Source organism: Schistocerca nitens, chromosome 8 (assembly GCF_023898315.1).
Source record: "Schistocerca nitens isolate TAMUIC-IGC-003100 chromosome 8, iqSchNite1.1, whole genome shotgun sequence".
NCBI classification, from domain to species: domain Eukaryota; kingdom Metazoa; phylum Arthropoda; class Insecta; order Orthoptera; family Acrididae; genus Schistocerca; species Schistocerca nitens.
In genome coordinates, this window is record NC_064621.1 from 28,864,991 (window position 1) to 28,878,871 (window position 13,881).

At 46.0% G+C, this 13,881-nt stretch overlaps 1 protein-coding gene across 1 annotated transcript in view; it reads right to left on the reverse strand.

The window, feature by feature from the left end:
- LOC126199030 (uncharacterized) overlaps window positions 1-10,969 on the reverse strand; it is a 152,703-nt gene extending 141,734 nt beyond the window's left edge. Inside the window, exon 1 of the mRNA XM_049935731.1 lies at window positions 10,828-10,969. Within this exon, the coding sequence (XP_049791688.1) occupies window positions 10,828-10,949 (122 nt within the window). The 5' untranslated portion in view covers window positions 10,950-10,969. The remainder of the gene's footprint in view (window positions 1-10,827) is intronic.
- Window positions 10,970-13,881: the final 2,912 nt, after the last annotated feature.

Genomic DNA, 13,881 nt, shown 5'->3' on the forward strand with positions numbered 1-13,881 from the left:
GTGTATGCAGACAACCTCATGAATACATGGACCCTGCATATCAGCAGGGGACTGTTTAAGCCGGTGGAGGCTCCGAAATAGTGTGGGGGGTGCGCAGTTGGAGTGATGTGGACCCATGATACGTATAGATACACAGATGACACGTACGTAAGCATCCTGTCTGATCACCTGCACCCATTCATGTCCGTTGTGCATTGCGATAGACTTGGGCAATTCCAGCAGCACAATGCGACACCCCAGACGTCCAGAATTCTGAGTTTAAACACGTCCGCTGGCCACCAAACTTCCCAGACATGAACATTATTGAGCATATCAGTCTTACGGATTTATGGTGAGCCCTAGAGGATCCATGCAGTCAGTTCCATCCAGCACTACGACATTAGCCGAGTGCATGCCCCGTCGTGTTGCGACACTTCTGCGTGCTCACAGGGTCCCTACACGTTATTAGGCAGGTGTACCAGTTTCTTTTTTTCTGCCCAGGGACTCACACCTAGTGAGCACGTAGCTGGCAACCACGGGGCCCGAGCCGAGTCCTAGCATTGCTTCCATTTACGTATGCCAGGCTTCTCACTTTTATCTTTGCTTTCGGGCGACACTCCGCCAGCTCTTGTTCTTTTCCGACCCGGACTCTATTAGGTTTCGAGGGCTAGGGTTCTTTCATTTTCCAACCTGTACTTCTCAAGCAGCGTCTGTCCCGGAGCAGGCGGCTGCGAAAAGCGTCTCTATCCAATGTTAGGGGTGGCCTCCAGAACTACGGATGGCAACAGAATACCACCGCAGATTATCTTCCCTGCATAATGCAGTCTCCATATTATGCACAAAAATGGGTTCCTCTCACGTTTAATCAGTATCCGTAGGTAAAATAGCCCCCATTCTGATCTCCGGCGGGGACAACTTGAAAGGAGGCAAAAAATCAAAACGAGAATTGGTACCTGGAATGTTAGAACTATGCTACTAGCAGGAAAACTAGAAAACCTTAAAAGAGAGATGGAAAAGGATCATATGTACATCGTAGGATTTGCTCAGGTAAGATGGAATGGATGTGGAGTGTTATAGTCAGATGAATATGTATTGTACTACTTAGGAGGAAAAGTAAAAGGAATGAATGGGCCAGGAATGAGTATGACAAAGGAATTGACTAAATGTGTGCAATATGTGGACTATGCAAATGACCGGGTTATTGGTGTAAGGCTGAAAGGAGCACAAAAAGATTTACTGATTGTCCAGTTGTATATGCCAACTTCAGAACATGATGACCAAATTGTAGAGGAAACGTACAATGTAACAGAGAGAATAATGGACTAAAATAAAAAATGTTGCAAAATAGTAATGGGAGACTGGAACGCCATTGTGGAAAAAGGGAAAGATGGAAACATAGTAGGCAGTCATAGTCTTGGAAAGAGAAGTGATGGAGGTGGATGGCTAAATTGACTTCTGCAGGGAAAGGCAGCTGATAGCGGCAAAGACATGGTTCAAGGAGGCTCTACACATGGAAATCACCAGGGGATAAATACAGAAGCCAAATCGATTTTATACTGGCAGAAGAAAGATACAGGAATGAAATCAAGAAGGTGCACACATTACCAGGTGCAGATATTAATAGCGACCACATCTTACTTATGGCAGAAATAGAAATAAGAATGAAAAACTGAAGAAGGGGACCATGGTGAAGAAGTGGGATCTAGAGAAGATAAGATCCAACAAAGAAATGCTGTCACTTGAGTTTCTAAACACACTACGAGACAAAGAACAACCTGATAATTTCATCGAGTACTGGAATATGCTGAAAGAAGGAATCATTAAAGCAGGACAGCAAAATATAGGATATGTAAAACGGAAAAGAGCAAAAAAACCAAGGGTCAAACAAGAAATGATTTCCAAGATGGAGTTTAGAAGAAAATTTACAAACAAGAACACTGAAGGTGCAAGAAAGATGTACCGAAGGTTAAATAATGAACTGCGAAGAGAAACAGAGCAGGCTAGGAAAAAATGGCTAAAAGAGGAGGGCGGGTTACGTTCCTCCACGGCAGACCATCAATGCACAGTATTACTGTTCGTTTTTGGAGCATTACCTGTGGCCAGCTTTGCGAAAGAAGCGCCGACACGTTCTACGCGACCCACCCATCATTTTGCACGACAATGTGCGGGCGCATATAGCGCAAACTGTGGCTGCTCTGTTCGGTCGATGGGACTGGGAAGTACTGTACCATCCACCATACCCCAGGACTTAAGTCCTTGTTACTTTGATTTGATTCGGAAGATGAAGGAACCACTTCGTGGCATTCGCTTCAGAACTGTTACAGAGACTCGACAGGCAGTAGACCGCTCCATTCGCACCATCAACAGAACAGGCTCTGCTAACCGTGTGCTACGTTTTCCACATCGCTGACAACGGGTTCTACACAACGCTGGTGACTACGTTGAAGGACAGTAACAGGTGCAAACATGTAACTCTTTAGTATCGGTTGTGAATAAATAGTTGCCACTATTTAAGTTCCAACCCTCGTAAATAGCGACCGTAGACTAAAACATATACTTCTCCTGGTATTCGCCGAACTGGAACCCTTCCATCAGACTGCCACAGGGTCTAGCGCGATTCCTCACTCCATATCACTCAAGTCCAGTCACCCTCTGGCCAGAGGCGTCGCTCCTTACTCCATCTCATGCGTCACTTAATACTGTCTTCAGTAATGTGTGGCTTATGAAGAGGTGCTCGACCACTGTAGCCCGTTCTTCTTCACTCCATAAGAGCAGTCACTATGATGGATGCAATGTTGGTGGCAGTTTGGAACTGACTGCATGTGATGTTTTACAACCACCCTTCGCGTCGCTCGACGGACACTGCCTGTCCGGTCTTCATTTGTCTGAGGCTGTTCTGTCGCATTTTCGCTTCGGAACCACATAGTCAACAGTCCATTTGGGTAAGTGTTGTAACGTCTCTGAGGGATTTGTTGCTCAGGTGCGGTCCAGTGACTAGTCCACGTTCGGAGTCACTGAGTTTTCCTGATCGACCCACTGTGCTGTCATTGCCTCTCTACTGACAACACAACACTGCGCGCCTCCTTTTAAGATGGCGGCCCGCCTCTCGTAACATGTAATCATCAATTCCGAATTACATAGGAGTATTTTTATTACTGATTGCGCAGTCGGAATTCACGCGTGTCATCGTCCTTAGCTGCATTTCCGTTCTCGTAGCAGACACTGTCACGGCTACACAGTGCGTAGTTAGCAGAATTCGTGCCTGTTTCCAAATTTGTGGAAACATAATAGATCGCCGAAACGATAATACATCGAAAGTTGATGCCTTTTATCGTTCTAATTCTTCACAGACCAGGGTATTCATTCTTACATGCATCTTCCTACATGTGCAGTATGAACAAAGCCTGCAATGTTTTTCAAAAAAAAAGTGAAACCGTATTTTGTATTAGTGTTCCTGATATGTATTAGACATTACGTCGTCTACAAGAGAATCTTAACAGAAAGAAACGCACATTAAAGAGGTAATTACAAAGTAACACTGGTACAATACAGAAATCTATGCTTTTTGTATCTTAAGAACGATAATGGAACTTTGAAACGTAAAAGATCCCGATGGTTAGTCGTCTTAGCGTAATTACGTAAAGCTGGCATGTAGCGTCATTCAAATTGCTTGTATTTACTGTGTTTAAAAAGAGATTTATATTATGTAAATTATTTACCACTCGTATCTGCACTGACTGAATGAATTGAGAACGTAGACTTGCGTCGTGCGACATCTGAAAATCGGCTGGCTTCCGCGTTCCGTTTGTCACCACAAACGAAAGCTCGAAACGAATAAGTTGGAGGTGTAAGGGGCAGACCCGGGCATGGAATGCACACTACTAAACCACTGTCCCAGTTCATGGTTCATGATTTACGCACCCAGTAGCAGGTTGCCTGTCCAGCGGCCAGGGACAGCTAAAATTTTGTTCTTAGTATTTCATATATTTATTGACCGAATTTAAAATGCTGTCGTGATATACTCGGGAAGATGTTTTATTTTATGTTAAAGGTTTAGGACAAGAAGACAGTTATTACTGAGAGAAACTGTTTATATGCTGTGAGTTTTGTAGTTTACGACGAACCGATAGCTGAGAGTGAATACAACCTGTGTTTAAGAATGAGATCGTTTAGCGATTTGCAACAAACGCCCTAACACATTATTGCAAACCTACACGAAACTTTTCCTCGCAAACAGCTCGCACAAAATGACGGAAGAAATTTTTTCCGCTTACCCTATTTCCATTGTTCACGCAGTAAATCTGCAGCATGAGTCATAAAGTTTTAATTTATTACTTCTTTACTACCGACTCTATTCGCAACACAGTTTGCAGATACTATCAACATATTGCACTGAACGAGCCTGCAAAATTATATCACAGTATGACACATAGTTCCGAGGATGCGACTTTTCATTCATTGGAGTCGTATTATTTAAGGCATCGGGGGCGGAGTGTTACTGGTGGAAGTAGTAATCGGCACGCCAAGAGAAGTGGTACGCAGTCAAAGGCCTAAGGTGTGAGTCGATTTGAAACACTTTTTAGAAAATAGCACCGAGAAATAATATCACAATGGAAGCCACATAGCTGAGCGTTTCCGAAGCGTACAGTATCAGCGTGCGTTGATCTGCCGCTTTAATGCATCTGATGACCACGACTCCATGGCTCGTCATATAGAGGATTTACTGGTATGCCGTGTATCGCCGTGGACGTGAAGATTGCTTCTGGATGATGCAGTGTAGCTGAGGTACTGTGTTCGGCCCGTATTCTGTTCATTCGTCTGCAACGCGCCGCTTACGGATGACCGATTTATTTCTTGTGGACGTTGAATTACGTCTGCCACGGCAGAGTGGTTTTGAGAGGGCTATTATTAACGAACAAGAATAAAGTTCTGTTTGCCTTATTGTAAGACCCTGTCGCGTGTGGATGTTGATACTAACTAGCATTCACAAACTAGCTTCGTGCCCTGTCACTGTTTATAGTAACGCCTGCGTTCATGCGTTGTGCGTCACGGTGTCTAATACTGCCCTTTGTGATCCAAACCTACAAAAAGGAAGGGGAAGGAACCGTTACTCATATTTGTTTTTGTGTACTAGCATATACTAAGGTGTGGATTGTTACGTCTCTGTGGAATCCTGTTCCTGACTGTTTGGAGTATGTTAACATAATATGCCTGTAAGGTATTTGTTCCTTACGTACTGTGTTGGTTCAGTTTAAAGTCAAAATATGCCTCTTGTAGCTTCCAGATACGTATCATGTCTTATCTGTTTTTGTAAAGGGTGTCCCATTTATCTTGACCACCCTAAATAACTGTTTGTCCAGACGCAAATTACAAAATGTTTCAATCAGTCAGCATGATTCCCTTCGTTGTAGCTTTGTTTTTTACATAGATATGAACAACGGTATGACTTTTTTAAACGGCACCATGTATTTTTTATTCGGTATTTCATTTCTTCTTCTGAAGACCTATTCAGAAATGTATCACAGTGTACCATGCACTGAAACACAACGTTATTAATTACATAACACAACATTGACTTTGAGCCCGGGATCACAAACTCGTCCATTTGCTGGAGTTGTCAGAAAACAAATGAAAACCAAGTAAAAACATAACAAAAAACTGACTTTGACCCTCCTGTACCATTTCCCAGGAGTAGAACATTTAAAGGTTCTCAAAGTGGGGACACTGGACACCGATCCACTGGTGCACTCGTTGAATGAAAGAATTATTTACTGCTTCCAGTGTTGCCTGCTGAAGAGAATTACAAGCAAGCGCGATACGTTCCTACATGTCCTCTGGAGTTGGAATATCGCGACAGAGAACGTTTTTAATGCATCCCCAAAGAAAAAAGTCCAGTGGATTTAAATGAGGCGACCTAGCAGGCCACCTAACTGTTCCTCCTCTACCAATCCATCTTCCATCTGCCAGGATACCTTCGGTTCAGAACACGACGTGCACGCGAGGCATTATGTGCTGGACATCCATCGTGTTGATACAACATAAGCATTCTGGTTCTTAGCGGCACTTCTTCCAAAAGAGGAGGAAGAATTCGTCTGAGGAAGTTGGCATACGGTGTTCCGTTTAGACTACCATTGATGAAATAAGGGCCAATAATTGTAGTACCACGCAACTCACACCGGACGTTAACTCTCCATTGACGCTGATGTGCCACCTGTCTAAGCCATCGTGGGTTGTCGCTGGACCAATAACGCATGTTCCTTGTATTTACCTCTCCTTTGTTCGAGAAGGAACATTCATCGGTAAACAGAACATTGGAGTAGAAGTTCAGGTTGGCGAGGATTTGCTGCTGTGCCCACTGACAGAACTGTACACGATTCTGGAAGTCATTCCCATGCAATTCTTGATGTAGATGTACATTCTAAGGATGGAACCGGTGACGTGTAAGAATACGATGTACACTGGTTCTAGGAATGCCAATCTCGTGTTCAAGCTGTCGTGTGCTCACATGTGGATTCATAGCAACAGAAGCGAGAACAATAACTTCGACAGCTTCGTCTGTGCGAGTGGTACGACGATTGCGTTGACGTGAGTTGAAACTTCCCGTTTCTTGAAGCCTCGCAACAAGACGGGAAAACATCCGTCGGGAAGGTGGTTCTTCTTGCTAGGATATCGCTCTCCGTACAGTTCCGCTGCCTGCGTAGCATTTCCCTACCTTCAACAACAACAATAATAAAAGAAACGGTATGTCGATGCAGTTTGTAGGAAGAACAGCCTTTATTGTATGCCTACTCTACACAACAGTATTTAAAAGGACTAAACTACTGTACTAAATGTACGTGTACATAGGAAAACAGTATTGCAATTACTGTTCTGCTACCTTACATTCCCCATAGATAGAGTATCATTTCCACCTTCTCTTCGTTGGTGTACTTTCTATTCACACAACTTTTCAACTGACGATGGTTGACGGAATGACGGGTGTGCATTCTACTTATGTTTACATTTCTCCTCTGTCAACGTCAGCTCGTGGATGTGTTCCATTACCCCGAAAACGTGCACTAAGCCATGGGAGCGTCAGCGTCAATGTTGTGTTATGTAATTAATAGCGTTGTGTTACATTTTTGAATAGGTCTTTAGGAGAGGAAATGAATTACCGAATAAAAGATACAGGGTGGCATTTAAAAAAGTCATACCGATGTTAATATTTTTGTAAAAAGCAAAGCTACAACGAAGGGAATCATGCTGATTGATGTCCCCCTGACGGTTAAGGAACATTTGCTTGAAACATTTTGTGATTTGCACCTGGACAAACAGTTATTTAAGGTGGTCAAGATAAATGGGACACCCTGTATATCGCTGTACTGGACACGAAGAAGTATAGTGGTTAATAGTTTCTTTATATGTTATATATATTCTGTGGTGTGTGGCCTGATATTCTTACTTGTATAGTTTTTTGGGGGTAATTATTGATAAGACGGCCGATGGAGCTCCAATCAATATTTTGCGGGTACTGAAGTAAATGTTACTGATTATTAAGGAAATGCCTCGTCCTGATTTCATATACGAGAAGAGTCATATGTTGTCTTTGATGGCTTGTGTAATAAAATTGATTTTGACTTACGTGACTGAATTCAATCGCATGCTACATTCGCACTCCTGTCCGATGTTTCAATGAACGCGCTTCACTGGTTACCGCCACTGACGCGTTCAAAGAAGTCATCTAGGAACTTTCATGTATGTTTGCGTGCTGTATCACTGTCATGTAACACAGCTCGGTGAAACTTGGGCCATACACAGGAAGAACTGCTACAATGTAGTGCAGAAGTTAATCGAGAGAAATACGCAAAGAGACGAACAAGAATGGCCCTTTTATTCAAAGACAGTAACTGCACTCAACTCACTGCTAGTCGTAATGGTCTCCTGGACATTACAGAAGGCAGGATATGGTTCTTAATAGGGTGTGCGATAAGCACGGACGACAATCCACGCTCTACAGTGTGGTCCCATCCTGGCCACAACGTTGGTAAGAAGTTCTTGGGGCAGGACGCTACAGTCCTCCACCAACACGGCAGACAGCTGTTGCCTGGTCGTTGACGCATGTGTTTGCGATGTAGTTCGTCTACTCAACGCACCCCTCACGTGCTCCATGGCATTTACCTCGAGGAAACGGGCTGTCCATTTGACGAAAATCCTCGCGTTCCGGCAGTTCCTCCACCAGCACTGTTCGATGGGGTCAAGAATTTCGCCCATAAAACAGGGACGAAACCACATGTGAAAAGACGCACGTGGAGAAAGAGTACTGCGTCACAACAACGTTGGCCGATGAGTGCAGCGTGCTGTAAGATTTGGAGGTCAATACACCCGTGCAGCATTACGTCTACTCACACTATTACACCTGGACCACCGAAACGACGATGTTCGACAATGCTGGACGTACCATCATATGGAGAGAGATGGGAACACGTGACGAAGCCAGGAACATTGCCGACAGGATCGTTGTGGTGGTCCAGATGTTACGGTGTGCTGACGCATATTGTTGCCTGGGCGTACTGACGCCCAAATTCTTGAACACCTACACTCACCTATCGACGTCACTGTCACGCTGTACTCCTTCGCACTGACCGTGTTTCCAGGGATGCATGCGACCCAGCAATGCGCGACCGAGTCGAAGAACGCAGGCGGAGGAGTTCTTGCACGGAGAGAATTGTCGACGAATGGACTGGCCTGCCGATTATCCGACTTAAACTCAATCGAACACGTGTGGGATGCGTTGAGCGGACGTACTACGCTACTGGTCATTAAAATTGCTACACCAAGAAGAAATGCAGATGATAAACGGGTATTCATTGGACATATATATTATACTAGAACTGACATATGACTACATTTTCACGCAATTTGGGTGCATAGATCCTGAGAAATCAGTACCCAGAACAACAATCTCTGGCCGTAATAACGGCCTTGATACGCCTGGGGATTGAGTCAAACAGAGCTTGGATGGCGTGTACAGGTACAGCTGCCCATGCAGCTTCAACACGATACCACAGTTCACCAAGAGTAGTGACTGGCGTATTGTGACGGGCCAGTTGCTCGGCCACCATTGACCAGACGTTTTCAATTGGTGGCAGATCTGGGGAATGTGCTGGCCAGGGCAGCAAGCGAACATTTTCTGTATCCAGAAACGCCCGTACAGGACCTGCAATGTTCGGTCGTGCATTATACTGCAAAATGTAGTGTTTCGCAGGGATCGAATGAAGGGTAGAGCCACGGATCGTAACACATCTGAAATGTAACCAATGTCATCCCATACCATCACGTCGGGTGATACGCTAATATGGCGATGACGAATACACGCTTCCAAAGTGCGTTCACCGCGATGTCGCCAAACACGGATGCTACCATAATGATGCTGTAAAGAGAACCTGGATTCATCCGAAAAAATGACGTTTAGCCATTCGTGCACCCAGGTTCGTCGTTGAGTACACTATCGCTGGCGCTCCTGTATGTGATGCAGCAACAAGGGTAACCGCAGCCATGGTCTCCGAGCTGATTGTCCGTCCGTGCTGCTGCAAACGTCGTCGTCGAACTGTTCCTGCTGTTGGTTGTTGTCTTGTAACGTCCCCATCTGCTGACTCAGGGATCGAGACGTGGCTGCACGATCCGTTACAGCCATGCGGATAAGATGCCTTTCATCTCGACTGCTAGTGATACGAGGCCGTTGGGATCCAGCACGGCGTTCCGTATTACCCTCCTGAACCCACCGATTCCATATTCTGCTAACAGTCATTGGATCTCGACCAACGCGAGCAGCAATGTCGCGATACGATAAACCGCAATCGCGATAGGCTGCAATCCGACCTTTATCAAAGTCGGAAACGTGATGGTACGCATTTCTTCTCCTTCCACGAGGCATCACGACAACGATTCACCAGGCAACGCCGGTCAACTGCTCTTTGTGTATGAGAAATCAGTTGTAAACTTTCCTCATGTCAGCACGTTGTAGGTGTCGCCACCGGCGGCAACCTTGTGTGAATGCTCTGAAAAGCTGATCATTTGCATATCACAGCATCTTCTTCCTGTCGGTTGAATTTCGCGTCTCTAGCACGTCGTCTTCGTGGTGTAGCAATTTTAATGGCCTATAGTGTACATCGCGTCCACGTGCTCCAACGACCATGCAATAGCTGGTGAAGGAACGGAGCGCCCTACCACAAGAACTGCTTACTAATCTTTGTCAGCAGCAGGGGAGCACGTTCAGAGCTTGCATTGTCGTCCGTGGTGATCACAAACCCTTATAAGCACCGTGTGCAACCTTTTGTAATGCTCAGCAGACGATCGTAAAATGCATTGAATTGAGTGAAATTGTTGTCTTTGAACAAAAGAGTCATTTCTGTTCGTTGCATTGCGTATTTCTTTCAGTTGCCTTCCGAGTTATACTGTAGCGGCTCTTGATATTTATGGTCCAAGTTTCATTGTTACTTGGCAGAAACACATAAAAAATTATTCAAATGGCTCTGAGCACTGTGGGACTTAACATCTGAGTCAGACCCCTAGAACTTAGAACTACTTAAACCTAACTAACCTAAGGACATCACACAAATGCATGCCCGGCAGGGTCCGAACCTGCAACCGTAGCGGTCGCGCGGTTCCAGACTGAAGCGCCTTGAACCGCTCGGCCACCCTCGGACGGCCAGAAACACGAGAGTTGGTTTAGTTGTGAAGTGTTGCATACAAGTGTGTTTAGAACTGTTACGAGTCCCCGAGAGTAGGGGTACCGCATAAGGCTTTCGCAGAACGCGCCACATCACACGTACAAATCGGGACATCTGGAGACACCTGGCAGGGACTCACCACAGGGCATCGACCGGTGCGAACGCCTGCTGCCAGAGGCCCCGGCCGTGCGCGCAGACCGCCGCCGCCTGCAGCAGCGCCACAGCCGCCACCAGAGATGCTGGTCCTCGCGTCGCCGCCATCGCAGTGGCGCGCCCCACGCCGCCAGCGTCCGGAGACCAGAGGATTACCCACTGGCGGGCAGCAGCTGCGCGTCTGCGGCCGCAGGCTGCCTCGAGTAATCCGCTCACACCTTCGACTCGTCGACACACTCAGCCAGGGTCGTCTGTTTTGTCCACGTGCGACGGAACTCCAAAGCATAATTTACGAGGCTTGTTGAATAAACAATGCCAGACATTTTTTCTGAAAGCAGGTTGGTTTTATTCAGGATTCTTATTCACCATATTATTCCCTGCTCTTTTGGCTATATATAACCATATTTTTCCACATAATCTCCACTCACTGCAACGACCTTACACCACCCACTGGGAGGGTTTGTATGCCGACGGGGTAGCATTCTACCGGTCGACTTCGGAGCCAACGTCTTCCTGCGTCGTCCACGTACTGCTTCTTCATTGGGCGAAACAGATACAAGCTAGAAGCTGCGAGATCTGGGCTGTGGGACGGATGAGGAAGAACAACCCAGTGAAGTTTTGTGAGCTCCTCTCGTATGCGAATGCTTCTGTGAGGAGTTGTTTTGTCACGAAGGAGAAGTTTGCATTTTTGTCGCGACGAACACGCTGAAGTATTTCTTCAGTTTCCTGAGGGTAGAACACACCTTTGAGTACACCAGTTGGTGGACGAGTGTGTTAGCGCTAGCAACGGAGACGTCCAATTGAGCAGCGAGGTTTTTGACTGTGAACCGTCGATCATCTCGAACGAGAGTGTTCGCGTATTCCGACATTGCAGGAATCACATCTGTGTGCAGGCGGCGGGCACGCGGGAGATGGACAGATCAGCGTGACGTTGTTGCGACGATGACAGACGCCTCGCCGAAAGGCTCACCGTGATTTTGTTCATTACCACAGCTCTGTAGACATTCTACAAGGGCCTATGAATATGTGCCATGCCCTGGTTTTCCACGAAAATAAACTCAATGACAGCTCTCTGCTTGGAACGCAACACCGTTTCACATGCCATTTTGAACGCTACACATAGCGCCGCCACCGGAAATTCATGAAACTGTAGGGGCTGAAGCGGGAATGTTCCGTGATACTCCACAACAAATTCCGCAGCTCTATCGAGATAGGAGGATGAAAAAATGCGTTGAATTACTTTATGAACGCCCGTCGCACACATTATTACGGCAGACCAAGTAACTTTTACTGAATGCTGCATAACGCTTCAAAATGACATAACACGCACCACTATTTTTTTGACATACCCCATCATCCGAGAAAGTTTCGAGAGCGGATAATAAAAAAATAGAGAAATTAAGATGGCGGTTTTACTGCTTCAGGTGTTCAACGTAGTCTCCTCCCACTTGAGCACAGCGCACAGAATGTCCATACAGCCCCGTGATGCTGTCAGGATGTCCTCATTTGTGATCTTGCTTAAATCGCACTTCTCACTGCCAGCTATGTCTTCAAAATGCGCTGATCTTTCATCTGAATTACTGCACTGTGTCGTTTTGTGGCTGTTTCGTATTGATAACACAGTCTCTCCAGCCGTGATGATTTCTTACATAAAAGAGTTGTGTCATTTTGCATTTCAGCTTGCGAACACGTATCTTTATTTTTGTTCCCGAGTCAAGGTGGGCGGGGAAAATCTTACACAGACTTCTGTATTCCTCAAAATATTCTGGAGAGTGTCTTTAACACATGATTTCAATCACGACCACTACTTTTCAGTGCCTGCTCACTACTGACTGATCGAATGCACGTCTGTTGTTTATAGTTTGTCACTTCAAGCTGCCACCGTAATTACTGCGCAGAGTTCCTACACAGAGTTTTAAGCTTTAGAAGTATCCCAACACCTACTAGTGGACATCATATACACTGAAGCGCCAAAGAAATTGGTATAGGCATGCGTATTGAAATACAATGTAACCAGGCAGAATACGACGCTGCTGTCGGCAACGCCTATATAAGACCATAAGTGTCTGGCGCAGGTTTCAGATCGGTTACTGCTGCTACAATGGCAAGTTATCAAGATTTAGGCGAGTTCGAACGTGGTGTTACAGCCAGCGCACAAACCATGGGACACAGCATCTCCGAGGTAGCGATGAAGTGGGGATTTTCCCGTACGACCATTTCACGGGCGTACCATTAATATCAGGAATCCGCTAAAACATCAGAAAAAGGTCCAGCATGAACGGGACCAACGACGACAGAAGAGAATCGTTCAACGTAACAGAAGTCCAACCTTTCCGCAAATTGCTGCAGATTCAATGCTGGGCCATCAACAAGTGTCAGCGTGCGAACCACTCAACGGAACATCCTCGATATGGGCTATCGGAACCGAAGGCCCACTCGTGTACCCTTGATGACTGTGCGACACAAGGCTTTGCACCTCGGTTGGGCCCGCCAACTCTGACATTGGACTGTTGATGCCTGGAAATATGTTGCCTGGTCGGACGACTCTCGTTTCAAATTGAATCGAGTTGATGGACGTGTACGGGTAGGGAGACAGCCTCATTAATCCATCATGGACCCTGCGTCTCAGCAGGGGACTGTCCAAAACGGTGGAGGCTCTGTAATGGGGTGGGGTGTGTGTAGTTGGAGTGATATGGGGCCCCTGGTACGTCTAGTTACGACTCTGACAGGTGAAAGGTACGTAAGCATCCTGTCTGATCACCTGCATCCATTCATGTCCATTGTGCATTCCGACGGACTTGGGCAATTCCAGCAGGGCAATGCTACAATCCACACGTCCAGAATTGCTACAGAGTCGCTTAGGGAACATTCTTCTGAGTTTAAACGCTTCCGCTGGCCACAAAAGTCCCAAACATTATCATTATTGAGCATATCAGGGATGCCTTATAACGTGATGTCCACAAGAGATCTCCATCCCCTCGTACTCTTACGGATTTGTGGACAGCCCTGCAGGAATCACTGTGTTAGTTCCCTCCAGCAC